Source organism: Erpetoichthys calabaricus, chromosome 9 (genome assembly GCF_900747795.2).
Source record: "Erpetoichthys calabaricus chromosome 9, fErpCal1.3, whole genome shotgun sequence".
NCBI lineage: Eukaryota > Metazoa > Chordata > Cladistia > Polypteriformes > Polypteridae > Erpetoichthys > Erpetoichthys calabaricus.
This window is the reverse complement of record NC_041402.2, coordinates 63610755-63638062: the sequence shown is the minus strand read 5'-3', so window position 1 is coordinate 63638062 and position 27308 is coordinate 63610755. Positions and strand designations below refer to the sequence as shown.

Sequence of the window (27308 nt, the reverse complement as noted above, 5' to 3'; positions counted from 1 at the left end):
ATAAAATTCTAAGCTACCATTGTTTCACAATACAATGTGCTTCTGCCTTACAGTTCCTAGGTTTGAATTAATGGGACACTGGAGATAAGACAACACGTTCACCCATTCTCTGTATTTTTTTTTCCCCTCCCACACCTCAAAGATGAGTGCTAGGTTAATTTGAAATTCAAAATTAGCCACACGCTGCTGCTTGGACAAGTTGGTACCCTCTGCAGGGGTGGCAGAATCGGATTAAGCAGGTTTAGTTTATGTAAACGTCGCATCACAAAAAGCAACACGGGTAAAGATATGTACAGAGCATAACAATTCCCCAATGAGGCAAATGTTTGCATATTCGGCTTTGTGTCAAAACTTAAAAGATGTAAGCGGTTTAGGACAATATTGGAATACAGTTATTTTGTAACCCTATACTCAAACACACATCAGCACAGGCCGACTCCTTGATGCCTAAGGTGCTCAAAACAGAAAACATTTTCTTAAAATCACTTTACTTTCCAAAGATGCATTATGCCCACTTCCATTATACATTTTATATTGCAGCTATACTTTGTGTCCAATCTGGAACCTACTTAACCGCCACAGGCAAAGCCTACCTTGCCAGAATCAAATACCAGACAAGAACATTGCTAGACATGTTAGTCTGTGGCTTGTCACTCACCCAAGCACATGTCCATCACACACACACACACACGTGCTGACTAACCTACAAACTTGTATTTTTTTTAGGAAGGACACCCGGTGAACAAAGCATCATCTGTGTAAGGCCATGATCAGAGCATGGGATTCTGTGCGCTCAGGGGTGACAGAGAAAAAAAGGCAGGTTCTGTAAATGGATGGCAAACATTACAATTTACATATATGGAGAACTGAGCAGAACTGCACAGGTTAAAAAACTATGCACACAAGTTTTATTTTATGAAGGCAGAAAGTATACTCTAGTTAGTGTGGAGTGCAATTTTGAAATGCAAAGTTTATCTTTACAGTACCAGCTTATAGTTAAGGAAAAAATTCTCAGAATGGGGAAAAAAAGAAAAAACAAACAAACCCCTTACCGTGAATCCATTTAAGGATAGCAAATGAAGATCGATAGAAACTAGACAGTCAGGCAATTCTGGAAAGAAAAACTAGAGTCTGTTTGGTAATATAAAATATCCATTAGTGATTACTCTCCTAAATAAGCTACAAGATAAATTTGTCATTCCATAACAAAATAAAAATTCACAATGCTTTATAAAAAAAATGAAATAAATAAATTACAAGCAATACAAACCAAAAAGACATGTATAAAATATAAAACAAACTGTCTTTTAGACAGTATCTTTATTTAAAAATACAATACAGCAAGATAGCAGCATGATTTAAAAAGGTACAATTTGGTAAACGGGCACTCTGAACAAAGTGAACACGATTTAAATTTCTGTCATTTTTCAGGTGTCTTCTGCATGCACATTTAATACAAATGCATGAAAGCTCCCAAAGAAAAAAAAAGGGGAAGATGAAAGTAAAACCCTTACATTTTCAGTTACTTAAGCCCAGCACTCAAATTTATTACATCAGGTACCGCCACTTTAGCAGCATTCAGAGGTGGACAGTTCATTCTCTAAATATGTGGTCGGTGTTGTACTTGGTTGCACAGGATTATAAATTGACTGAACATCCAAGATAAAATGTCTCCATTAATTCACCTTATGATGTCCTGTTGCATTTTCATTATTCCTTTTGTAAAGCTTATGTAGTCTGTAGGATTTTAATCCTCATCGGCACTTAGGAAAACAGAAAAATGAATGTTTTGTTCTAAAACCACACCTCCATCCATGTTACTTCAGGATTTGAGCAGTTCTGACTTTTCGCTGCTCTGAGGAGGTGTAAGGACACCAGATGGAACTGGTGAAATTCTGTTGTCATCCAAATGAGATTCCCGATATTCATAAACCTTATCCTAAAACACAAAAATACATGATTAGGCCATGTGCTATTCTAAGAACAATTTCAACACAACTACGGCATTTAACCACAACTGTCAGTGCTAAGATTGAGTCCTTCAGTGAAACAGAGTTTCATCAAGGGCTGTTTCCTACCTCAAGTCCAGTGGTTACTATAAATTCCAACTCCACATGACGGATTTGTGGCACAAAGGATGCATTACAAGAGATTATGAAAATACAGAATGGGATGTGGACATGAAGATAGCACTAAATGTTGTACTTTCTCAGTACTAGAAAAGAGCTGAGCAGGTAAATTATCGTTTGCTTCTAAAACTGGAATTTTTCCGTAAACCCTGGATCACTAACCACTAGAGAATTCAGACCAAGTACATGGCTAAATGACACTATTACCAAAGAGGTCCATTATAGGCATTAAAAAAAAGAAAATAAATGTATATACAAAAAAATTAAGTATCACTTACCAGCCAACCTAGGAGTGTTGAATGTGTCTGTATGTTATGAGAGTCTTCCATAGGAATCCCTTTAAAACATTTCAGCTTAGTGTTGCCCATTTCCTTAACCGACATTGCAAAAGGAACCATCCACTTTACTGAATCTTCAACTTCTTTCCAACTAAGACCTTAGAAATAAAATGAAGAAACCTCCGATTTAATTTGACTTGACTTACAAGAACTCACCCCCAAAATAAGGGCTGAAACAGGTCAGCCTTAAAAGATTTTCCTTTATCCCAACATGCCATTACTTTAGTGAAATCAACATACCCGAAACCTTCTGTACAAGTTCCAGAGAGGAAAAATGAAACAAGGCTGAGGCTGCAAGAACACCATAAGAAAAATCCAGACATCCAACATCCAGTATGCAGAGATCAATGAGCTGTGGAAAAAAATTCCAAAGTATTAACACCAACAAATGTCTTCACATCCTTTTCAATTTGTTGACAAAATCATGCTTATGCCACTCCATTCTATATAGACCCACTCGCTTTGACCAGATTACAAATGAAACTAGTGCAACTTCTAGAAATCAAGTTTTTAAAAAATTGCTACATTAAAAATTAAGAGCATCTAACTGTGGCCTGTAGCCATGTGTAGCTGAGGAGAAGTTCATCCTGGGGATTTATATATTTTTGAAAGAGAGAAGCTTCACTTACTTTGGATATCTGTACAAATGTTGTTTGGGGGAACTGAGGAATTAACACTTCATCACTTGGAGTTTCATCCTTTAAATATGCCACTTGCATGTAAATATTTAACCAAGACATTACAGTCAATGGATTTAAACTCCATTTAAGCTCCTAAAAACAATAATGCAGAACATTAGGTACAAATCGGGTACAAAGAACAAAGAATTGGGGTGGGAAATGAGGAAGTGCTTACTTTCATCATGATAAGTTCCATCTCAAGAATTTCATCTTCTGTACAAGCACCATCAGTAACATATGCAAATTGGTTTAGTTTTGGAGGATAGATTTCCTATTAAAATAAGCATTAAAATTAATCATACACTGATTAACAGACATTTAAAACACACTGGATGCATTACTTAAAATGAGCAATAAAATGCAACATTGCTTCAGATTTCCTACATTTTTTCTAAACCACTTGCTCAGTTCAGAGTTGTGGGAGGCCACTACCAATTCAGGCAGCATCAGGTGCAAGGAATGAACTAACTCCATGTGAGACAAAACTACATTTAAATCACAATCTCTGTCTCACACTCTCATATGGAGCAAATTTTGAGTCACCAATTAACCTAACATGCACCTTTGAGATGTGTAAAGAAAACTGGTTTATCTAGTGAAAAACTCCAAATGGACATGGCGAGATCATACAAACTCCACACTGGTAGTACACCTAGGCTTTCTAAACTGTAAGCCAGCAGGACTACTTCCTGTGCCACTATTTGCGGATATGCCCAGGGGATTCAGAAAGTTTTCATGCCCTTTCAGTTTTTTCACATTATGCTATGTACTAAAGTCATTTACGTTTTTTCCCTTCACATCAAGCAACACTCCACACCGCAAAATGACAAAGGCAAAAGCTAGATTTTTGAAATTTTTACAGATTTAAAAAAAAAACACTCATATTGACACAGGTATTCAGAACCTTTACTCAATACTTTGGTGCAGCACCTTTGGATGTAATTAATTAGAGCCTGGAATCTACTTGGGTACGATAAGACAAGCTTGACACACCTAGATCTGAAGATTTTCTACAATTCTTCGCTGTAGACCCTCTCAAGCTCTGTGAGATTGGATGGAGACTGTTGGTAGACAGCTATTTTCAGGTACCCCCAAAGATGTTCAATTGAATTCATGTCTGGACTCTGGCTGGGCAACTCAAGGGCATTTCCAGAGTTGTGCATAAGCCACACCTGTTTTGTCTTTGCTGTGTGCTTAGGATAATTGTCTTATTGGAAGATGAACCTTCAACCTAAAGCACTCTGGAGCAGGGTAATACGGATGTCTCTGTACTTTGTTCTATTCAGTTTTCTCTCAACCCTGTCCAGTCACCTAGTCCCTGCCACTAAAATACCCCACAGTATAATGCTACCATCACTGCTTCACCACTAGAATGGCATTGAACAGACGAGTGGGTCCGTGGTATCCTCCAGACATTACACTAATCTTGGTTTCATCAGACCAAAGAATCTTTTATCCCCCCCCTCACAGTTCAAGTGTTCTTTAGGTGCCCCTTAGCAAACACCAAGTGAGCTTCCACATGTCTTTTTGCAGAGGAGAGGTTTCTCTGGCCACTGCCAAGGCCCAGGCCAGTGGAGGGCTGAAGTAATGGTTGCACTTCTGGATGTTTCCCCATCTCCACAAAAGGTTCTGTGAAGCTCAGCCATATTGACCATCAGATTCTTGGCCACATCTCTTACCATGTTCCTTCTCCCATTACTGCTTAGAGCTTTGGAGGTGTTGCCAGGTTGAAGAAGTTTCATGGTTGTTTCAAACTTCTTCCATTTAAGAATTATTAAGGCAATGATTTTCCTTCGGAACCTTCAACACTGGGGGAATTTTGCAGCCTGCCCCATATCTGTGCCTCAACACAATCCTGTCTCTAAGCACTACAGGCTTGAGTTTTACTCTGAAAGATCTCACAGTTGACTGTGTGACCTATTGACAAGTGTGCTTTTCTTAATCATATCAAATCAATTGAAGTGGCCACAGATGGACTCCAAACAAGGTGTAAAAACATCACTTATGATCAATAGAATGGGATGCACCGGACCCAATTTTTTAATTAAATCTGCAAAAACAAATGTGTAAAATCCCATTTTTGATTTGCCATTTAGTATTACAGCATTGCTTGATGTGGTGAAAAATGAATTTTAATTGATTTTAGCACAATGCTACAACATAGCAAAATGCAAAAAAGTGGTCTGAATACTTTCTGAATCCACCGTATATGGCAATTTTGTATCAAAGCTAACTGGAAATACAGGATAGAATGTTTATATTGATACTTTGAATTTATAACTGTAAAAGCCTCGAAGGCTTACACTCCGACAATGAAAAGAATTTCCTGTCAGTATTCCAAACGTATAGCTTCAGGATTTCTGAAAGCAATCTTTCCCCAAATTATGATGTACCGACATTCCCTCCCACGCTTTTTACTGAATAAATTTGCTTTGTAACTTTACATAACTCGCATATCCAAGAGACTTGCAAATCTCAAGATTATTAAAAACAAACCGGATATACACATCCCCTTTCAGAAGTTTTGCTCGGTTATATTTTTGCTACATGGTGATTAGCAAATGCAAGAATTTTACTGTAAACCTATAAGGTCAATAACAGGCACAGCCATTAAGGGCACGCTATTCCATAATACAGCAAGTTAAAATTCAAAACAACCCACAAACATTTGCCTGGACTGTGACATAAGACCAGAACCATCAGGTAAAACCAAAAGAGCTGTGATGAACCCGCAAACACTACAATTAGCAACATAACTAGGATCCAATCATGGTGGATCACATTTCACCAGAGCCCCCACCTCAATTATAAAATACATTCATGAAAAATGTTCAATGAAGCAAACTACCCTACCTAGTACCTTTGTGATATTTTGCTGATGACACAGTTTGAGTTCGAATCATTATATATAATTATATAAAAACACACACACAACCCAACAACTGATGAATCTGTATGTAATGGACCATTTATTATTACCTCTAACTTAGAAGCAACAAACAAAGCCGTGATTCCAATAAGTTGTAATCGTGTCTTAACCACATTCTTCTGTGTTGCCATAAACCGGTCAAAGTAGTCTTGCGCCAAGTAGAATGTTTCTCTGTGTAGCCGGTAGACCTCACAAACCTACAATTTAATTAAAATTAATTGTTACTCTTAAATATCAAACTAGTTACAACATTATCTTGCCATTTTAGTAAACTTAAAAAGCCTCAGTTTTAAGATAATGGAGTGCAACGTCTATTGTATAAATCATCTTATACCACACATTTCAAAGTGTGCGAGTGATACAGTTTACAGGCTTGAAATGTTTGCGTGTCACACAAATAACTTATTTCTTTCTTTAAGGAGTTAATGCAGGATGCTTCTGCTTGAATTTAAAAGGAGTTGGACACTCACTTCCATTAACCAGTCCAGCAGAATAGCCCTCATTTTTGGTTGAAGAAGTGGGTGTCTTTCAAGGAAATGCCTGTCTCGTAAATAAGTCTTCTCCTTTTTCATTAGGTTATTCCATACATCATCTTTGTCAGCCCAGCTGAAAAGGACAAAATGAACATTATTGTAGTTAAATTTAAAAGGTACACCAAGCATTAGAGAATAATTGTAAATACAATGTTAGCAATTGACATTATACACCTACCCTAAAACTGGGAGTGGAGAAGACCTTGTTGGAGTGACAAAAATATTTTTAAATGTATATTGCACAAAATGTTCTTTATTCACGGAAACAGGTTCATGCAACTCTTTGTCTGGCGTGGGAATCAACCTACAAGGACTTGTACAACCAAGTGAAGAATTCCAACAGTTCTGCAAGAGAAAATGATGTGCTTACTTACTCCAGGCATAATTATGTACACATTTCAAGATGAGCACCACACCAAATCTCTTAAGTCACCCTCTACATAGTGATAACTCCACTCTTACAGAATGAACATAACCAAAGTGAATTACCTCATTGCATGACAATGAGCCATGGGATGTGAACCTATTCACTATGGCCAAAAAAGAACACAAACATACTGAATGCTAAAGCATTTTTGAAAATGTGTCTTTTCAGAGCCTGTGCGAATACAGCATAAAATCCTATGAGTCACTCTTTAGCTTCATGGCAATGAACTTAACCTGGACGTAACTAAAATCAAATGCCTTCAAGTGATTATAAATGTGTGCATACTGTCCCACTTTGGTCTAATTCTGGGCTAGACACAGTGATATGGTTTGTGGTTATGGGGGACAGATCCAATGACCATTAAATCTCTAAACTACAGAGGATTATTTTCTATCCATCCCTCTATAACTAAGCCTTGCCAAAGTGAAAATAGTTTTACTAGAAGGAGTACAAATTTTGAGCAGTGTATAATAAAATGACACAAGTAACGCTTACACAATAATGTAATACACAAGAGTAGTACAATTTTTCTCTTGGTAAGAATATCAATTCTGCCAGCCCTAGACAAATATTCCCATCACTCAAACCTGAAAAATCCTTCAAAAGTAAATGAGATTTGGAAGTCCTACAGATCTGCAGGTTGGGGTGGCTAGTGATTCTAAACTGATCTTATGAATGAAAAGGAGTATGTGCAGGCGTGCCCTATAATAGACTGGCACCCCATCCAGTTTAGTGACGGTTTTGCATTTGCTATTGCCATACCCCTGTAAAAAAATAAACTAACTAACTGGAAAGCATAAAAGGTCAATACAGTTGTGCAGTGGCTAGTACTGTCAACTAACAGCTTTGAGAGATAGAGTCTGAATCCTGATATGTTTAGTGCGCACATGGTGCTTACACATTCTCCACCAAAAAACCATGCCTCTAAAGTTAGCTAGAAACCTAAACTAGCCAGGATCAGCATGTACAGGGGGTTGGCTAACATTCAGTGCTGCTGGTATAAGGTCTAGGTTCTGCCTAATTTCATGACTGGATTAAGAGATATTGAAAATGGATGGAGAACAAATGAATGAAAGGCAAACCACATGTCCCCAATACCATCACATTAGAAGTAAGTTATGAATGGGTAAATATTTCTCCCCATAGTCTCAAAAAATTTCATACTTGGGCAGAACCTGGGAGGTGCCTTATTTATGGTATGCTAAATTTCTGGTGTCTACCATTAAATGGATTTGAGGGACACTTATTGGTATTACATAAAATGCACTGACCACATTGTTGCTTACCAGAATTTCATACTGTTTTTTCTTTGTCATCTCTGCCACTTCTTCATCAGGATCTTGCAAATACTGTCAGGAATTTCAAAATTCAAGAGTTACTTATCAATATATAAATTAAGATGTCACCACACAAAGTAATTTCTAAAAAAGACTTACAATAGCAACATCAGCTTTTCTTTTCCTTGACCGTGATGCACTCTCTTTGCTGGTTTCACATTCTGCCGTCGTCTTATTTTCTGTGATAATACTAAAAAAACACAGAATAGGAAAACGTGCATCGATATAATTCGTAAGGATCGAACTATACAGTTTGGGAAAAAAAAGTAAATATATAACACACACCATGCAGGTAATGCTTAAACCTAACAAAAGTTTCAACAGATAACTGAACTTACCACTTTCTTGGCATTCTATGCTTGGTACAACTTTCCACGAGGGACAAAGGCCTGAAAGGGATGTCGAAGGGGATAATATTAATATAAAAACGCGCGACCCCAACCCCCCACTTAACCCCCCTTTTACCCACAATAGACTTCTTAAGAGCCAGACGCCGGCGCGTCTTTAGCGCGGGGAACGGAAGAGGGGGCACCACGTTTGATTTCCAAAACAGAAACGAAATAAAAACTATCCGATTGCAAATTCGTACCATTCAAATGTACAGAAATCGTATTTTCACCTCCGAGAGATCGGATGGTTTACGACATATGGAAAACATAAAAAAGCGCCAGGAACTTGGCGGGTCACCCTCTCCTCTCCACCAAGGCAAGAAAATGGCCGAAGTTTGGCGGATCTGATGCGGCCCCGCATACTATTAGCGCGCCCTATACCCAGCTCGCGACGATGTTCGAGCGTCTACGACGAGTGACCCCTCTTCTCAGCACCCCCACGCTCTAAAAACTTAGCATCCAATAAGACTTTATAGGATTGTATAGATTAATAGGGCGTTAATGATGAAAGAGGCTCATTGCCGGTATACATACCTCGGTCGCCTGATTGCTTCAAAATGAATGAATCCAAATATGCTTATTTATATTGTTCGTTTCTTGGTTTCTTTTAAAACGTGCTGGGTGAAGCTGGCAGCACGTTAACCCTGATATAATACTATGTCTCGTGCTACCAGCAGCGACCCGTCTTCCTCCTCAGGCAGCGGCTAGTGAGCTGGCGCGTTGCGTTTTGCGCCTTCGCTTTATAAACTTTCCAGTGAGGTGGAGATCTGAAGCGGGTCATTTAAAAACCTGGCGCGCTAACTCGCCTTTAAACACAAAGTTACCCCTGATATGTATGCTCTAGTTGCTCTCATTTTGCGGTCCGGTTTCATCACGTAGCCCCTCTTTTAAAATACGTTTTCATCTTTTCAAAAAATGACGTTTTATTAGCGCTGTGTCAGTTTAATTTTTTAGTGGGGCGTGGTGAATGCTGAAGAGGCGTGGTTGAGGATGCGGAACTGCAAGTTCTCCTCTGTAAAAGCATGGCTCTGAGAGATAACATGTAAACATAGGCGACAGAGTTGTGTAAAACATAGCATAGAAGAAAAAAAAAGTGTGGAATTGTACGATAGTGTCACTTTTCGAATCAGGATCGCGTCATATTGTTAGGAAATAGATACTTCTTGAGTTGTCATTCCCTGAGAAACAGAATATTGCCGGTGTCTTTTTTTTTCAAGGCGGGGAAGCTGGCCGCGATATGCCGCGTAATATGCAGATTCCGCGCAGAGGTTACAAAGAGGCAGCGTGACCCTGGCTCAAAACCCCAGCTTGACAATGACATTGTCAGTTATATACTCAAAGGACGTTTGCGAAATTTTACATTAGTCTGTACAGCTGTGCTCTTTAAGGTTTAGAAAGTGATATCAGTAACGTTACATTTCATTTGTGGGGGTTGACCAGCACAGTTCACGCTTTGTTAAACTTTGACCTGTCACGTGATTTCCCTTTAGATCCAAAGCAAAAAGAAAATAAAAAAAACCAAAACAAAATGACATTTTTGAAACTTTTCGGTCGGATTAAACCTGTGGTTATTGGTATGATACATGTGAAGGCTTTACCAGGTGAATTTCGAGTTCATGACTGTGACACTTTATAAAGACGACTCGTTGAGCAATCTTAACTGACTTTTTATTCTGGTCTGTTTTTGCCAGGTACTCCTCTGAATAAACTTTCGGCTTCCGAAATCATAGAAGAGGCTTGTCGAGAAGCAAAAATATACAGTAATGCTGGAGTTGTAAGTTTATTCGTGATAAAACTCATCTGCTATTGAATGTAGATTATATATTTTAATTTGGTGTAAAGTGGGAAATGGAGCAACACATTTTATATTAAGGCAATGTAAAATAAATCCAACCGTTTTCCCACTTGCTTAGGCAGGTCCGTTTCTCAGAGGAAGAAGGACCTATCTTGGTAGGTGCAGGCATATATGGACAGAAACACTCCCTGGATAGGATGCCCATGCAACACAGAGATTATTCATACATTTAGAACATTAGAACATTTTTTGGTGAGAACAGCTGTTCATTTCTACTAGCTTATCATTCTTATTCAACTTTATCTTCTTTAGGCCGTTCCCATTTTGGGGTCCCACAGTAAGTCATTCGTAGCCATCTATTCCGGTTTTTTTCATCAATTTCTGCCACACCAACTGCCTTCATGTCCTCTCCGCATCCATCAACCTCCCTTTTGACCTTTGTCTTTTCCTCTTGCCTGGCAGTTCAATCATCAATTTTTTTTTCCCGATGTACCCCTCATCCCTCTTCTGCACATGCCCATACCATCTCAGTGTAGTCTCTCTTATTTGGTCACCAAACTGTCATACCCGTGTTGTCCTTCTAATATACTAGATAGATAGATAGATACTTTATTAATCCCAAGGGGAAATTCACATACTCCAGCAGCAGCATACTGATACAAAAAACAATATTAAATTAAAGATTGATAACAATGCAGGTAAAAACAGACAATAACTTTGTATAATGTTAATGTTTACCCCCCCGGGTGGAATTGAAGAGTCACATAGTTTGGGGGAGGAACGATCTTCTCAGTCTGTCAGTGGAGCAGGACAGTGACAGCAGTCTGTCACTATTTTCTGGTTCTGTCGTTACTCTTTGTGTTTCTCAGTCTTATTCAACTAATTTGTCCAAAATTACATCAAGTCGATTGTGTCTGATGTTTCCAGCTTTGTGAAAGAAATTAGGAATTAAGATAAATTGCAGTAGCTAAAGCTAATTTTAAAATGCACATCCACACTTGGCCAGTTTTGAGACAGATTGAACTTTATTTGTTCTTGGGGGAAATCTAACCTTTTACAGTAGCTCAGTAAATGTGTATACACCAGCATGACTAAAAAGAAAGAAAACGTCTGAATAGGCAGTCATAATCCCAGTGAGGACTTATGCAGGAGTATTGCCATTGGTATTAAAGAGCCCCAGTAGCGTTTTTTAACACACTTCTGCTGAACATTCCCATGGGCTCACCACCTATGGGAGGGGCCAAGGAGGTCGGGTGCAGTGTGAGTTGGGTGGTGGCCGAAGGCGGGGACCTTGGCGGTCCGATCCTCGGCTACAGAAGCTGGCTCTTGGGACGTGGAATGTCACCTCTTTGAAGGGGAAGGAGCCTGAGCTTGTGCGTGAGGTCGAGAGGTTCCGGCTAGATATAGTCGGGCTCACCTCGACGCACAGCTTGGACTCTGGAACCAATCTCCTTGAGAGGGGCTGGACTCTCTACCACTCTGGAGTTGCCCCCGGTGAGAGGCGCCGAGCGGGTGTGGGTATACTTATTGCCCCCCGACTTGGAGCCTGTACATTGGGGTTTACCCCAGTAGACGAGAGGGTAGCCTCCCTCCACCTTCGGGTGGGGGGACAGGTCCTAACTGTTGTTTGTGCGTATGCACCGAACAGCAGTTTGGAGTACCCACCCTTTTTGGAGTCCCTGGAGGGTGTGCTAGAGGGCATACCATCTGGGGACTCCCTCGTACTGCTGGGAGACTTCAATGCTCATGTGGGCAATGACAGTGAGACCTGAAAGGGTGTGATTGGGAGGAATGGCCCCCCCGATCTGAACACGAGCTGTGTTTTGTTATTGGACTTCTGTGCTCGTCACGGATTGTCCATAACGAACACCATGTTCAAGCATAGGGGTGTTCATATGTGCACTTGGCACCAGGACACCCTAGGCCTCAGTTTGATGATCGACTTTGTGGTCGTGTCGTCGGACTTGCGGCCACATGTCTTAGACACTCGGATGAAGAGAGGGGCGGAGCTATCAACTGATCACCACCTGGTGGTGAGTTGGCTTCGATGGTGGGGGAGGATGCCGGTCAGGCCTGGTAGGCCCAAACGTGTTGTGAGGGTCTGCTGGGAACGTCTGGCAGAGCCCCCTGTCAGAAGTAGCTTCAATTCCCACCTCCGGCAGAACTTTGACCACATCCCGAGGGAGGTGGGGGACATTGAGTCCGAATGGGCCATGTTCCGTGCCTCTATTGTTGAGGCGGCTGACCGGGGCTGTGGCCGTAAGGTGGTCGGTGCCTGTCGTGGCGGCAATCCCCGAACCCGTTGGTGGACACCGGCGGTGAGGGATGCCGTCAAGCTGAAGAAGGAGTCCTACTGGTCCCTTTTGTCCTGTGGGACTCTGGAGGCAGCTAATAGGTACCGGCAGGCCAAGCGGAATGCAGCTTTGGTGGTTGCTGAGGCAAAAACTCGGGCATGGGAGGAGTTTGGGGAGGCCATGGAGAACGACTTTCGGACAGCTTCGAGGAGATTCTGGTCCACCGTCCGGCGTCTCAGGAGGGGGAAGCAGTGCAGTGTCAACACTGCATATGGTGGGGATGGTGCGCTGCTGACCTCGACTCGGGACGTTGTGGGTCGGTGGGGGGAGTACTTTGAAGACCTCCTCAATCCCAATAACATGCCTTCCAATGAGGAAGCAGAGCCTGGGGACTCGGAGGTGGGCTCCCCCATCTCTGGGACTGAGGTCACCGAGGTGGTCAAAAAACTCCTTGTTGGCAGGGCCCTGGGGGTGGATGAGATACGCCCGGAGTTCCTAAAGGCTCTGGATGTTGTAGGGCTGTCTTGGTTGACACGTCTCTACAACATCGCATGGACATCAGGGACAGTGCCTCTGGATTGGTAGACCGGGGTGGTGGTCCCCCTCTTTAAGAAGGGGGACCGGAGGGTGTGTTCCAACTACAGAGGGATCACACTCCTCAGCCTCCCTGGAAAAGTCTATTCGGGGGTTCTGGAGAGGAGGGTCCGTTGGATAGTCGAGTCTCGGATTCAGGAGGAACAGTGTGGTTTTCGTCCTGGTCGCGGAACAGTGTACCAGCTCTACACCCTTAGCAGGGTCCTGGAGGGTGCATGGGAGTTCGCCCAACCAGTCTACATGTGTTTTGTGGACTTGGAAAAGGCATTCGACCGTGTCCCTCGGGGAATCCTGTGGGGGGTGCTCCGGGAGTATGGAGTACCGGACCCCCTGATAAGGGCGGTTCGGTCCCTGTACAACCAGTGTCAGAGCTTGGTCCTCATTGCCGGCAGTAAGTCGAACCCGTTTCCAGTGAGAGTTGGACTCCGCCAGGGCTGCCCATTGTCACCGATTCTGTTCATAACTTTTATGGACAGAATTTCTAGGCGCAGCCAGGGTGTTGAGGGGGTCCGGTTTGGTGGATTCAGGATTGGGTCATTGCTTTTTGCAGATGATGTTGTCCTGTTTGCTTCATCGGGCCGTGATCTTCAGCTCTCTCTGGATCGGTTCGCAGCTGAGTGTGAAGCGGCTGGGATGGGAATCAGCACCTCCAAATCCGAGACCATGGTCCTCAGCCGGAAAAGGGTGGAGTGCCCTCTCAGGGTTGGGAGCGAGATCCTGCCTCAAGTGGAGGAGTTCAAGTACCTTGGGGTCTTGTTCATGAGTGAGGGAAGAATGGAGCGTGAGATCGACAGGCGGATCGGTGCGGCGTCCGCAGTGATGCGGGCTCTGCATCGGTCTGTCGTGGTGAAAAAGGAGCTGAGCCATAAGGCAAAGCTCTCAATTTACCGGTCGATCTATGTTCCTACCCTCACCTATGGTCATGAGCTATGGGTAGTGACCGAAAGAACGAGATCACGAATACAAGCAGCTGAAATGAGTTTCCTCCGCAGGGTGTCTGGGCTCTCCCTTAAAAATAGGGTGAGAAGCTCAGTCATCCGGGAGGGGCTCAGAGTAGAGCCGCTGCTCCTCCGCATCGAGAGGAGTCAGATGAGGTGGCTCAGGCATCTGATCAGGATGCCTCCTGGACGCCTCCCTGGTGAGGTGTTCCGGGCACATCTAACCGGGATGAGGCCCCGGGGAAGACCCAGGACACGCTGGAGGGACTATGTCTCTCGACTGGCCTGGGAACGCCTTGGGATTCTCCCGGAAGAGCTAGAAGAAGTGGCCGGGGAGAGGGAAGTCTGGGCATCTCTGCTCAAGCTGCTGCCCCCGCGACCCGACCTCGGATAAGCGGAAGAGGATGGATGGATGGATGGATGGATGGATGGATTCTGCTGAACAATTAATTAGCTGAAAGTCTTAAGTGTTAGTGTTTCATGCTCTGCTTTGCTATGACCTCCAGGGGTCCCAGAGTGTATCCCATAACTGAGCTTGCCTTTTGGTGGGCCTCTCTTGAAATGATATTACCAGCCCAACACACCACAATATAGAAAATCACACTGGCCATCACATAGTTGTAGAATATGTGAAGGATGTCACCACATATGTTAAAGAAGCATTGTCTAAAAAAAAAACAATCTTCCCTTTCTTATATAATTCTGCTATATTATGAGCCCCATCCATTCTGTCAGTGATGTGGACCCCCAAGTATTTGTAACAATGCACCACCTCTACATCCACTTACTATATAGTGACCTAACACAGAGGCTCTTTGATGCAGCAAAAATCAATTGCCAGTTCGTTGGTTGTGCAGATGTTAAGCTGCAGGTAATTCTTTCTGCAGCAAGAAACAAAGTTTTCCACCTGACTCTTATACTCTGTCTCATTTCCCTTATGCAGAAGTACAGAATCAGCAGAAATCTGACATGATCTGGTGTTATATTTATGGTCCAGGGTGTACAAAGTGAAGAGAAGAGACAGAACTGTTCCTTGTGGCGCTCCAGTGTTGCTCACATCTATGTCCGAGACATAGGCATTCAGTCTCACTAACTGTGGTCTGACTGACAGATTATCCAGGACCCCATATGCTTGTTAACCTGCATATCACTGAGCTTACCCTGTTACAGGGATGGGACCATCTGTATTGAAGGCATTGGAGAAACCTAATCGTCACAGTGCTGCTGACTTTAACCAGGTGACAGTAAGCGTTGTGGAACAGATGGACAATTGCATCTTCCGATAAGTAAACTGAGTTTGGTCCAGGTAGTCTTACACAAGAAGACTCATATAGTTCAAGACCAGCCTCTCAAAGGTTTTAATTAGCAAGGAGTAACTGCCACTGTTCTATAGTCCTTAGGTGAAGAGGCATTTTGCTTATTTGAAACAGGAATAGGATACTTAATGGTATGTTTTTGGACTGTAAGTGACAGGCCATGGAAGCACGGGGAGAATATGTTAACACAAATAGGCACCCAGCTACAAATAAAGCCTGAGTACAAGTATTATGATGCAAAACACTCATAACATGACCATTTTGAAGAATGAACTTAATGTAATATTCAGAAAACCTACACAAACTCAGAAGAAAATTAGACAAATATATGGCTGCCCAACTACAAATTAGAACAAGACTGCAGTGTAGCAAGATAGCAGACTTAACCCATTTCTACAGTGTCTCCTAATGGAACACTGTAATAATCTCAACATATTACTGCATCCGTCACTTCTATATAGCACTATTCACAGAATATGGCATTGCAGGGTACAAAAGAATACAATCTAAATCAATAAGATACGAAAGTACAGTGATAGACATTTAAATCAACATCTAAATTTAGCTGGTAATGAGGAGATTCATCTTTCCAGACCCTACCAACTTATTTCTTGGTGTGCTTTCCTCAACAGTCTTAAGTGGCAATTCATTTTTCATATAGAGATGGAATTCCCTCATTCATAACACAAACTACTTGGCAATCTGTGCAAAACATTGTGTGATTTATCTTAAAATGTACATTACATGTATTGCAGTTGCCTTATGGATCCAGCATCCCAAGTTTGAATCCTGTGCCCAACTACACTGAGTTTGTCCATTCTTCTGGTTTCTGTGTGGCCTTCTCTCCAGGAACTTAAATATTTCTTCCACATCTCAAAGATACAGAACTTAGATTAAATGGCAATTCTAAATTGACCCCGCATGGGTGGTCTTATGATGAAATGGTGTCTTACTGAGATTAGTACCTTCTTTGTGTTTGATGCTACTAGAATGGTCTTTTGATACTTGTTACCCTGATTTCAATTAAATGGATATGAGAACATTATGTAAAAATAAATGTGCCTAAACAGATATAAATAGCACATGCTCATGAATAGTGCATAGTAGTTACATGTGGCTCTAGGGATAGAATAAATGTAGATATTGCCAATCTAAAATGCAAGAGGAAAAAAGTGGGTCATAAGATTGCAACATTAATAGTATGCCGTCTCATGGATAAACGAATGGAGAGAATTCCAGACAGTCGATGCCAAAAATTTGAAATGACTATACACTTAAGGGTTTTACTCCAAGGTTTCCAATAGTGAAAAGACTGACATCAAAAATGTCTTTACATATTGATCAAAGCTAAACAATGAAGGCAGGTCATCTGGTGAGATAGAATCAACAGCTTTCCTTGTCAGTAGCTTCATTTCGAAGGCAATTTCATATAAAACAGAAATGCAACTAGTTCAAACTAGTCATGGAGATACATGTTCATTACTTTTGGACCTAGTGAGGTCTCTAGCAGTAACATTTTGGACATTTTGTGATCTGCTTTATGTTAAAATACTATTGAGAAGAGAACTGAAGGAGTAAGACTGTTAGGTCCAGCAAAGTAGTTATTGATCAGAGGAAAAGAGCTGAGGTAGGAATCTGGTAGTGGTCTTTAGTAGTTGTAAAGTACTTTTGACTGCAACTGTGATGTGATATTTAAAGCTCAGAGTGCAGTAGATTATGATGTTAGTGCTGGTGGCACTACATGACAAAATTCCTTTGCAGGAGAGAGAAGTAATCAAGCTTCTTGAGTTGAGCTGAGCTGGTAATCCCACAAGAGCTTGTTTCTTTTTGTTTATAGTCATTGGTAGGATTTTAAAAGATATCCACTTATTGATATTATTGAGGTAGGCATTCAGCTTTGCTATGGCAGATGTGTATACAGGAAAGAAATGGGTTTCTTCAACATATGAGTGAAAGATGAGATCATGCTTGCAAATAAAGAATCCCTGTGATCACATGTGGATATTAAGCAGAACCAAGTAAATCTTCAGAAGGGAGAGCCTATAGTCTGTTAGATTTGCAGCCACAGAAAGTTGTGAGCTGCCTCAGGTGTGGTGATGAATAAATGGGCCATACTTATTATTTTTTATTTAGCAGATATCTTTGCTCTGGCAACCCACAAATCAATATATATATATTGATTACCAAGAAAGTATAAACTTCACAGGCAATACATAAAAAGATTTTCTGCACAGTTTATAAGAAGTTTAGCACTGTAGTCAGTCCCAAGGCTAAGTGGACACTGGCTGTTGAGCAGAAGCACAGTTACAGTCATATGAAAAAGTTTGGGAACCCCTCTTAATTCTTTGGATTTTTGTTTATCATTGGCTGAGCTTTGAAAGTAGCAACTTCCTTTTAATATATGACATGCCTTATGGAAAGAGTAGTATTTCAGCAGTGACATTAAGTTTATTGAATTAACAGAAAATATGCAATATGCATCATAACAAAATTATACAGGTGCATAAATTTGGGCACCCCAACAGAGATATTACATCAATACTTAGTTGAGTCTTGTTGGAATATCCAACCCCTGTGTAACTTCAACTTTATGACTGATGCTTGAACATTATCCTGAAGAATTTGTTGATATTGGGTTGAATTCATCCGACCCTCGACTTTAACAAGGGCCCCAGTCCCTGAACTAGCACACAGCCCCACAGCATGATGGAACCTCCACCAAATTTGACAGTAGGTAGCAGGTGTTTTTCTTGGAATGCGGTGTTCTTCTTCCACCATGCAAAGCACTTTTTTTTATGGCCAAATAACTCAATTTTTGTCTCATCAGTCCAAAGCACTTTGTTCCAAGATGAATCTGGCTTGTCTAAATGAGCATTTGCATACAACAAGCGACTCTGTTTGTGGCGTGAGTGCAGAAAGGGCTTCTTTCTCATCACCCTGCCATACAGATGTTCTTTGTGCAAATTGCACTGAATTGTAGAACGATGTACAGATACAACATCTGCAGCAAGATGTTCTTGCAGGTCTTTGGAAGTGATCTGTGGGTTGGCTGTAACCATTCTCACAATCCTGCACATATGCCGCTCCTGTATTTTTCTTGGCCTGCCAGACCTGGGTTTATCAGCAACTGTGCCTGTGGCCTTCCATTTCCTGATTCCATTCCTTACACTTCAAACTGACAGTTTAAACCTCTGAGATAAGCTTTTTTCAGCCTTCCCCTAAACCATGATACTGAACAATCTTTATTTTCAGATCTTTTGAGAGTTGCTTTGAGGATCCCATGCTGTTACTCTTCAGAGGAGAGTCAAAGGGAAGCACAACTTGCAATTGACCACCTTAAATACCTTTTCTCATGATTGGACATACCTGTCTATGAAGTTCAAGGCTTAACGAGCTAATCCAACCAATTTGGTGTTGCAAGTAATCAGTATTGAGCAGTTACATGCATTCAAATCAGCAAAATTACAAGGGTACCCAAATTTTTGCACAGCCAGTTTTTCACATTTGATTGAATTTCATACAACTAAATACTGCTTCACTAAAAATCTTTGTTTGGAAAACACCCCAGTACTCAGATGTTCCTAGGAAATGAAAGACATACCACTGTTATCTTTTTTGTTGAAAGTAGAGTAAATTATTATGCAGGCTGAGAGGAGTGCCCAAACTTTTTCATATGACTGTGCGTATTTGATGAACAGACAGGAAGACTAAGCAGTTGTATATGCTTTGGAAACGGCACATCTTCAAGAGGAGCCTAAACATTTGTGGGCTAGGAGCATTTCAGATGGGAAGCTTGTTCTACAGCTTGTGCCCAAGAACACAGAAATAGCATGTATTTGTAGCTCACCAAGATGAAACACTATTACTAAGGAAGCATGAAGAGGTCAGGACTAAAGATAGTGAGGAGACAGTACTGTGTAAGAATACTGTATGTACTGTATGTAAAGGCAAGAATTCTTATCTAAAAATCTATCTGTTACTGGAAACCAATAGACAGAGCAAAGTAGAGGAGTAGTGTGTGGGGTGAAGTGAGGTTCAACTGAGTGAGCGACAGAGCCCAAACACAGACTCAAGTTGCATAGGTAGCAATGAAAGGTTGATCCTCTTGAGTAATACATTTTTTTTCTCATTTTAGAAAGGTGCTGCATGTTATGCATGCCATTAACCATAAATTACTGAATTCTCATCAGATGACCAAAACCTTGTAAACCCTTAGGGTAAATCCAAAATATGGGGGCACAATAGTTGTTTTGGTAAGTGGGATTCTGAGACCAAGCCCAGGTAACTGCAATCCAGTCGGCAATTGAATTGTCCAAGAATATGTGCCTGATAGCATTTGTGAATAAGCAGATTTGAAAATCGTACATGGACCACCTACAGTACATTTTCAAACCTACGTTTATTCTTTTCACAAGCTGTTTTTAGGTTGTGGAGCCTATCCCAGGCATACCAGAGTTAAAGCAGGAACCAATGTTGAATGGAATGCTAACCCTACCTTGGGGCACTCATTAGCACAGAACCAGACATCAACTATTTAGAGCTGGAAATCATTGTGATAGGTATGTCCTAAGGAGGAAATTGGATTATCCAAAAAAATCCATAAATCCATGCACACACACACACACACACACAAAGACCTATGAGGAAGCAATGTAAACTACTGTGCGTCAGTTCCCCCACACCTGCTCAGTTTAATACAGAAAAGTAAGCAACTACCACTGCCACACTGTCAAAATAGAAATACTTGCAAGATATTTGTTCAGCTAGAGGTTTTATCAGCCATATTAATAAAATGCAAATTTATTCAGGTACTGAATATCTTGATAATGCCTAGTTAGCTGTGAATTGGTCGACCTACTGCATATGCGATATAGCACCTTTCATAATGAGTACTAGCTTTCATAATTTGATTGTAGAGTCACATGGAGCTGGAGCCCAGCAGGTCAGAATTGAGCACAAAGCATAATGATAATAATAAGAAGAAGAATACAAGATTGGCAGGGGTGCCACTTCATGTGCAAATCGATCTAACACTCATGCGTTCTGGATTTGGGAAGGTATGGGTGTAGTACTTGGTAAAATATGTATGCTGACATAGTAAGAGGGTGCAAACTTTATTCAGTATGTGACTAAGCCATGATTTTAACCCAGTCTCCCAGCGCTGTGAGAAAATAGCAGCGTTAAGCATTACCATAAAAAAATAGTAATTTTTTTAAAAATATGAATTGATATAAGATGAGTGAAACAGTGTCTTGATGGTAGAACTATAAGTAATTAGTAACATTGGAAAGGATAAAAAGGAAAGCTTTAGAATAAAAAGTGACTTTTTAAATTTTTTTAAAGGGTTAGGGAAGAAGTAGACATGGATTTTAGTATTAGAATAGAAAGCCCTCATAATAGGAGAACACCTCCAGTGTCTCTCCACTCCTGGAATAATGTATGGTGATCCAAAGGTGTATCAAAAGTTGTCTGCTTTATTTTAAGAAAACACAATGGACAAACAATATAAACAAAGGGAGAATGCAGCATATGAAATCTATCCATCCAATTTTAAATCTGCTTATCCTGAGCAGGGTCGTGGGAACACTGGACCCATCCCTGCAAGCATTGGGTGCAAGGCCGGAACAATCTCAGGACAGGGCTCCTGTCCATTTCAGGGTAAATACCCTCACACACAGACACACACTAGGTACAGTTTAGCAACACCAATGCACATAACCTGCATATCTTTGGATTGAGGTTGGAAACCTGATCACATAGAGGAAATCCACACAGACACATGCAAACTCAATGCAGTGAGCAACCCTGGTTTCCTTGCTGTGAGACAGGTGCACTGTCACTGTGCCAACTCAAAGTATGATATAACAAATTTAAATCTTGAAACTTGACTAAGTTTTAGAATAAAGAAGTGGCCTTCATAATGAATACCCTGTGGGCTAATTTTCCTGTGGTATTTATGGGTTAAGATCTTGCTCCTCTTGACCGCAAATTGAAATGTTTGGCATAGACAGTGGAATCATAGCGTAAAACATATAAAATATATTTGAAAATATAAAATATATTCCACATATCTCAAAATTGTCAGACCATTGAGAGCTAATGAGACCCTACACTGAGTCTACATTTCCTTACCTTTACTTTCTGTACTTAAATGTTAGTGCGTACAAATATGAGTTGCTATTGTGGAAGTCTAATAGTGGATGCAAAATTGAAAGATGGGTGTTTTCAAAACACAGGAAACAACGGGTAAGTGATCAGTGCACTAAAAGAGCAAGCAAGATGTGATGAGAGATATGAAAAAGTTGAAGCACAAAAACAGTGAAACAATGGTAAAATCAGAAGAAAAAAAAGACAGAGCCACAAGGGAATGCATAGTTTTAAAGCAGAAGAGGAAAATAAGATATTAAAAGATAGCCTGAGACTATGAGAAGCTTTTTTGTAATAAATATGAATGCAAGAACCTTTCTTATGAAGGATAACAACCAGGATTGAAATTGTACTTCATTAACAATGGAGTAATATGGAGTCATTGCATGGGGTACATAAAGTGTTTTTAAATAATTAGGTGTATAGTCATAATTTAAGTCTAATCTTCATATACATAGTGTGGAAAGCTGTTTTTAACTGACATATTTATAATTTTATTTACTCAAAATATATATTTATGTGTGGAAGAGAAGGTCTGTGATACGGTTTGCATATTTGCAGCTGGAGATCCACAAAGGGAGAAAAAATGAATCACGTATCATAAAGTAGTTTTTATTCCTGAGCTTTCAACCCCTACCAGGGGTCTTCATCAGAGGATAATGCTTAGACTTACAAGAATCAAAGGCAATATATAGCAACACATTAAGTGGGGGTGGGGTGGGGTGGAGGTGACTAAGTCAGTATGATCAAGATGGGTTTGTATAGTTTATTTATTATGTACATGTTCTTCTTAAGTTAGCATATGCTGGATTTATGTCCAAGTGTCTGTTGATGGCGTTTTCATTTGATAGCCAAGACTCGGCCAACTCTCTGGCACTTTTAGTACTGGCCTTAAATTTTACTTTTACATTGTCCCAGTTGAATGTGTGTCCTGTTGATTAGTATGTGCATAGATCAATGATAGTGCGTCCTTTCTTCTGACGGCGTTGCGATGTTCCTGCACACGTGTTGAGATTCTTTTTGAAGTTTGTCCTATGTATACCGCTGAGCAAGAATTGCATGGGATACTATAAACTGCGTTTCGTGTTTCTGCTGTCGATTTCTTGTTTTTGGCATTAAAGAGGACTGCGCGCAAATTGTTCGTGGGTTTGTGTGCTATTCTGACACCCCACTTGGTCAGGATGCGCGCTGTACCTTCTGACACCTTGTGGTGATAAGGGAGTGAGTGCCAGGTGGGCTGGGGGTTCTGATTTAAGTCAATTGTTTGCTGATTTATTTGGCGTCTCCTGTGTAAGCTACAATTAATGAATGTTTTTGAGTATCTGTTTGAGGTGAAAAGGTGGAAGAGATAGCGTCTCTCATTAATTTTTGTTTCCTTAGTATTACAATGAGTGTGGACTTGTCTGAATAGGGTTTTCACACAGCTCCGTTTATGAGATACCGGGTGGTTGCTGGTGAAATAAACTATACTCTGACCAAACTCCGAAATTGTAACCGCCTGGATGCACAGAACTTTCACAAAATGAAATCCAACAATGCTAACTGCCCTGAATTTTATGGACTCCCAAAAATACATAAAACACCACTGAAATACAGACCAGTTGTTAGCCTAATAGGCGGACCATCATACAACTTATCAAAAAGACTTTTCCAACTACTCAAACATTTAACTATTCTGTTAACAGCGCGGAGTCGGCATTACAGCGCTTGAAAGACGTATCCATCGCTGAGGACGAGATCATGGTCTTGCTTGACGTTATATCGCTATATACCATGATTCCGATTCATCTGGCCACAGAAACACTATTAATGAGACTGGATAGCGACCCCACCATAGAGACAAGAACCAAACTGTCCATCAAAGACATAATGCACCTAATATCACTTTGCCAAAAAACTCATTTTCATTTCAACGGCAAGTATTACACTCAGAAAGAAGGCATGCCAATGGGATCGCCGTTATCAGGACTCCTAGCGGAACTGGTAATGCAGCGATTTGAAAACATGGCTTTATCCCAGATCACACCCAAAATTTGGATATGCTATGTAGACGACACATTCATCATACTAAAAAAGGACCAGCTGAACGAGTTCTACAATCATATCAACACAGTATTCCCCGCAATCCAGTTCACAATGGAAAAAGAAATGAACCGACACATCAGCTTCCTGGACATCTAAATCAAAAGAAATAATGACGCCACCCTGACCACAAGTGTTTACCACAAAGAATGCTACGCAGACAAGATTTTACACTTCACCAGCAACCACCCGGTATCTCATAAACAGAGCTGTGTGAAAACCCTATTCAGACGAGTCCACACTCATTGTAATATTAAGGAAACAAAAATTAATGAGAGACGCTATCTCTTCCACCTTTTCACCTCAAACAGATACTCAAAAACATTCATTAATCGTAGCTTACACAGGAGACGCCAAATAAATCAGCAAACAATTGACTTAAATCAGAACCCCCACCCCACCTGGCACTCACTCCCTTATCACCACAAGGTGTCAGAAGGTACAGCGCGCATCCTGACCAAGTGGGGCGTCAGAATAACACACAAACCCACGAACAATTTGCGCACAGTCCTCTTTAATGCCAAAAACAAGAAATCGACAGCAGAAACACGAAATGCAGTTTATAGTATCCCATGCAATTCTTGCTCAGTGGTATACATAGGACAAACTTCAAAAAGAATCTCAACACGTGTACAGGAACATCGCAACGCCGTCAGAATAAAGGATGCACTATCATTGATCTATGCACATACTAATCAACAGGACACACATTCAACTGGGACAATGTAAAAGTAAAATTTAAGGCCAGTACAAAAAGTGCCAGAGAGTTGGCCGAGTCTTGGCTATCAGATGAAAACGCCATCAACAGACACTTGGACATAAATCCGGCATATTCTAACTTAAGAAGAACATGTACATAATAAATAAACTATACAACCCCCCCCCCCCCCCCTTGATCATACTGACTTAGTCACCCCCCCACTTAATGTGTTGCTATATATTGCCTTTGATTCTTGTAAGTCTAAGCATTTTCCTCTGATGAAGACCCCTGGTAGGGGTTGAAAGCTCAGGAATAAAAACTACTTTATGATACGTGATTCATTTTTTCTACCTTTGTGGATCTCCAGCTGCAAATATTTATGTGTGTCTGAAGAAAACCTTACTAGTTATATATATAAATGACAATGAGCCTGATGCCCTACAAAATTTTCTTTATATAGTATACGAGGAGCAAACATAAGTGGTATTGATTATTTATTTGATATCCCAAACAGGATGGTGTAATTGTTGAAAACATGCATGATCTTCCATATACAACATCACCTGGTCCTGAAGTCACAGCCACCATGACAGCAGTGTGTGCTGCAGTGAGACAGACATGTCCATCCTTCCCCATTGGAGTCCAGATTCTGTCTGCCGCTAATCAGCCATGTTTAGCTGTTGCGCTTGCTTCTGGTAATTTTGTTCTTAATGGTTGAAATGTATTTATTTTTTGTGTCCAGCACTTCAAGGCCTGCTTTGCATGGGCCAGCTGGCCATTAAATTTTAAGTCCAAATAAAGCATTTTAAATAATTGATCTTCATTTATATGTTGCATTACATATTTACTATAAAGTCTTTTATAGATGATGACTTTTTCAAGTGCTTTTGTTAAAACCTTCCTAATGCACAAATTTGTTGTAGAATAATCACAATATAAATGTAACCTATGCAAGTAAATATAGTATGAACCATAAAATAGAAGTTTGTTTTCCACATCTAGGTAAATTATAAAACACAGAGGGCTTGTGTTGAAACCCCAGCTGCTTTATAATTGTAGCTTGAATATTTATATTTTGTATTTTTCCACTATAGTGCTCATTTTTTGAGCACCTAGTTTAAAATATACTAAAATATTAATTTACAGTGCTATTGGCACAACACTGACTCTCTACATTACATTTCCAGAAATGTCTTCAAGATGGAAACAGTTTTAAAGTACTGACATAGTCAGTGGTCCATATGTCACAAAGGATAATCTTCCAAATTAAGAGGATGATTTTATGGGTTCTTATTTCTGTATTAACTTAATTTATCCATTCTCTGATAAAATTGTTTGATTCAGGGTGGCAAGTGTCAGAAAAGTTCTCTCCCAACACATCTCTACCCATCCCAGCCATTTCTTTTACATGGTGCTTTCCTTTGGCCTCTTTCAACTGAATCTAATACTTTGTAACATTAGTCATGTGTTAGGAGAATCAAGAGAAATACAAAATATAGATTGACTAGTTTTCAGTGTTGTATCACAGTGCCTTTTGGTGGTTTTGTGAAACAAACTTAAAATTTTGCTATACTGTTTTAATTCTAGTTGGACATCAACATCATACGTAAAATACAATGTGAGGGGAGTTCTGACATTTTCAACAGACACACCCCTTGTTTGCCCAAATTCCAGGCAGCATATTATCCTATTTTTGTCTCTGCAGTTCTCTTTCTTCAAAGGTTATATTCTGCCATGACTTGTAACAGATGATACTCTGCATAAAAGTGTGCAGAATGTCAGATGTAGGGGCAGACATGTCAGTGTGCCCTGAAATCATCTGATTTGAGTATTTATCTGTTGTAATTCACAACATGTGCCAGAGCTGCTGGCAAATGTGTACTCAAATTATATTTTGTTTTATATGCTGGCAATGCAGGCCCAAACACTGAATCAAATAGAGACATAGTGGTTTAACAACTGATAAACAATATTGCTTACTTAAATTGTTTCCCAAATGGCACCTACTTCCACCGTCCCAGCTCGGGATAAAGTCTATTTAGGAAATGGGTGGATGGATTGATGGCACCTATTTTTTGCAAATTGCATTCAGTGTTGTTATATTTCACACACATGCCAAGCAAGATTCACACTAAGTAGCAGCATGATGTGTGTGTATGATGACTGTACTTTGTACACACACAATAAATCTGAACTGAACTGCTATTAATGCATTGCATTTTTTAAAGAATTAGATTTTTGAAAGTGCAAAGGCCATGTGCACTTTGATGCTAAGTTTAAACACTTGGCATTAAATACTTTCAGTGGCATGTCATATGCACGCATGTGTAAGTGCCACACAGGATGGACGGGCATCCCGACCAGGGGAGGGGATGGTTCCTTTCTCGTATGGGAAGTTCCAAGAGGTCAGCCAGGCATCCTGGCCAAGAAAGAGAAAGGTACCATACTTCAATGAGACTTCTCAGGTGAATGGACGGACATCCCACCCAGGAAAGAAGAAGATTCCTTACCTGTATAGGAAGACCCAGGCAAATGAACGGGCATTCCGACTGGATATATGTGTAGTACCTTCCATGACCAGGAAGAAAGAGAAGGACAGGGATGGATAGTCGCTGGGGGATGTTTGTTCCCCTAGGACTCTAGATGGCAGCTGCCCTACATGTCGCTGCCTGGTCGGAAA

General features: G+C 40.7%; 2 protein-coding genes across 2 annotated transcripts in view; one reads left to right on the top strand and one right to left on the bottom strand.

The window, feature by feature from the left end:
• Positions 1–1287: 1287 nt before the first annotated feature.
• Positions 1288–9474, bottom strand: ccne1 (cyclin E1). Its single transcript, XM_028809432.2, has 12 exons — positions 9297–9474; positions 8712–8762; positions 8473–8563; positions 8323–8385; positions 6788–6954; positions 6547–6682; positions 6127–6273; positions 3323–3418; positions 3097–3240; positions 2708–2819; positions 2408–2565; positions 1288–1939 (listed from the first exon to the last, which is right to left on the bottom strand). The coding sequence occupies exons 2-12, from the start codon at positions 8723–8725 to the stop codon at positions 1823–1825; spliced, it is 1245 nt and encodes a 414-aa protein (XP_028665265.2). The 5' UTR covers positions 8726–8762; positions 9297–9474; the 3' UTR covers positions 1288–1822.
• A 294-nt stretch (positions 9475–9768) lies between these two features.
• The window catches only part of zgc:162297 (uncharacterized protein LOC555865 homolog), a 33399-nt gene continuing 15859 nt past the window's right edge, over positions 9769–27308 (top strand). The window contains exons 1-3 of the mRNA XM_028809668.2: positions 9769–10363; positions 10454–10536; positions 25143–25323. Coding sequence (XP_028665501.1) covers positions 10291–10363; positions 10454–10536; positions 25143–25323 — 337 coding nt within the window. The 5' untranslated portion in view covers positions 9769–10290. The remainder of the gene's footprint in view (positions 10364–10453; positions 10537–25142; positions 25324–27308) is intronic.

Bases quoted from the DNA above. Each gene is read 5' to 3' on its own strand.
- ccne1 (XM_028809432.2), bottom strand. The intron at 6,955-8,322 runs GTAAGCAACAAT...TTTCTCTTGCAG, and splicing joins AAAAACAGTATGAAATTCTG to AACTGTTGGAATTCTTCACT. The intron at 3,241-3,322 runs GTAAGCACTTCC...TATTGTTTTTAG, and splicing joins TGGAACTTATCATGATGAAA to GAGCTTAAATGGAGTTTAAA.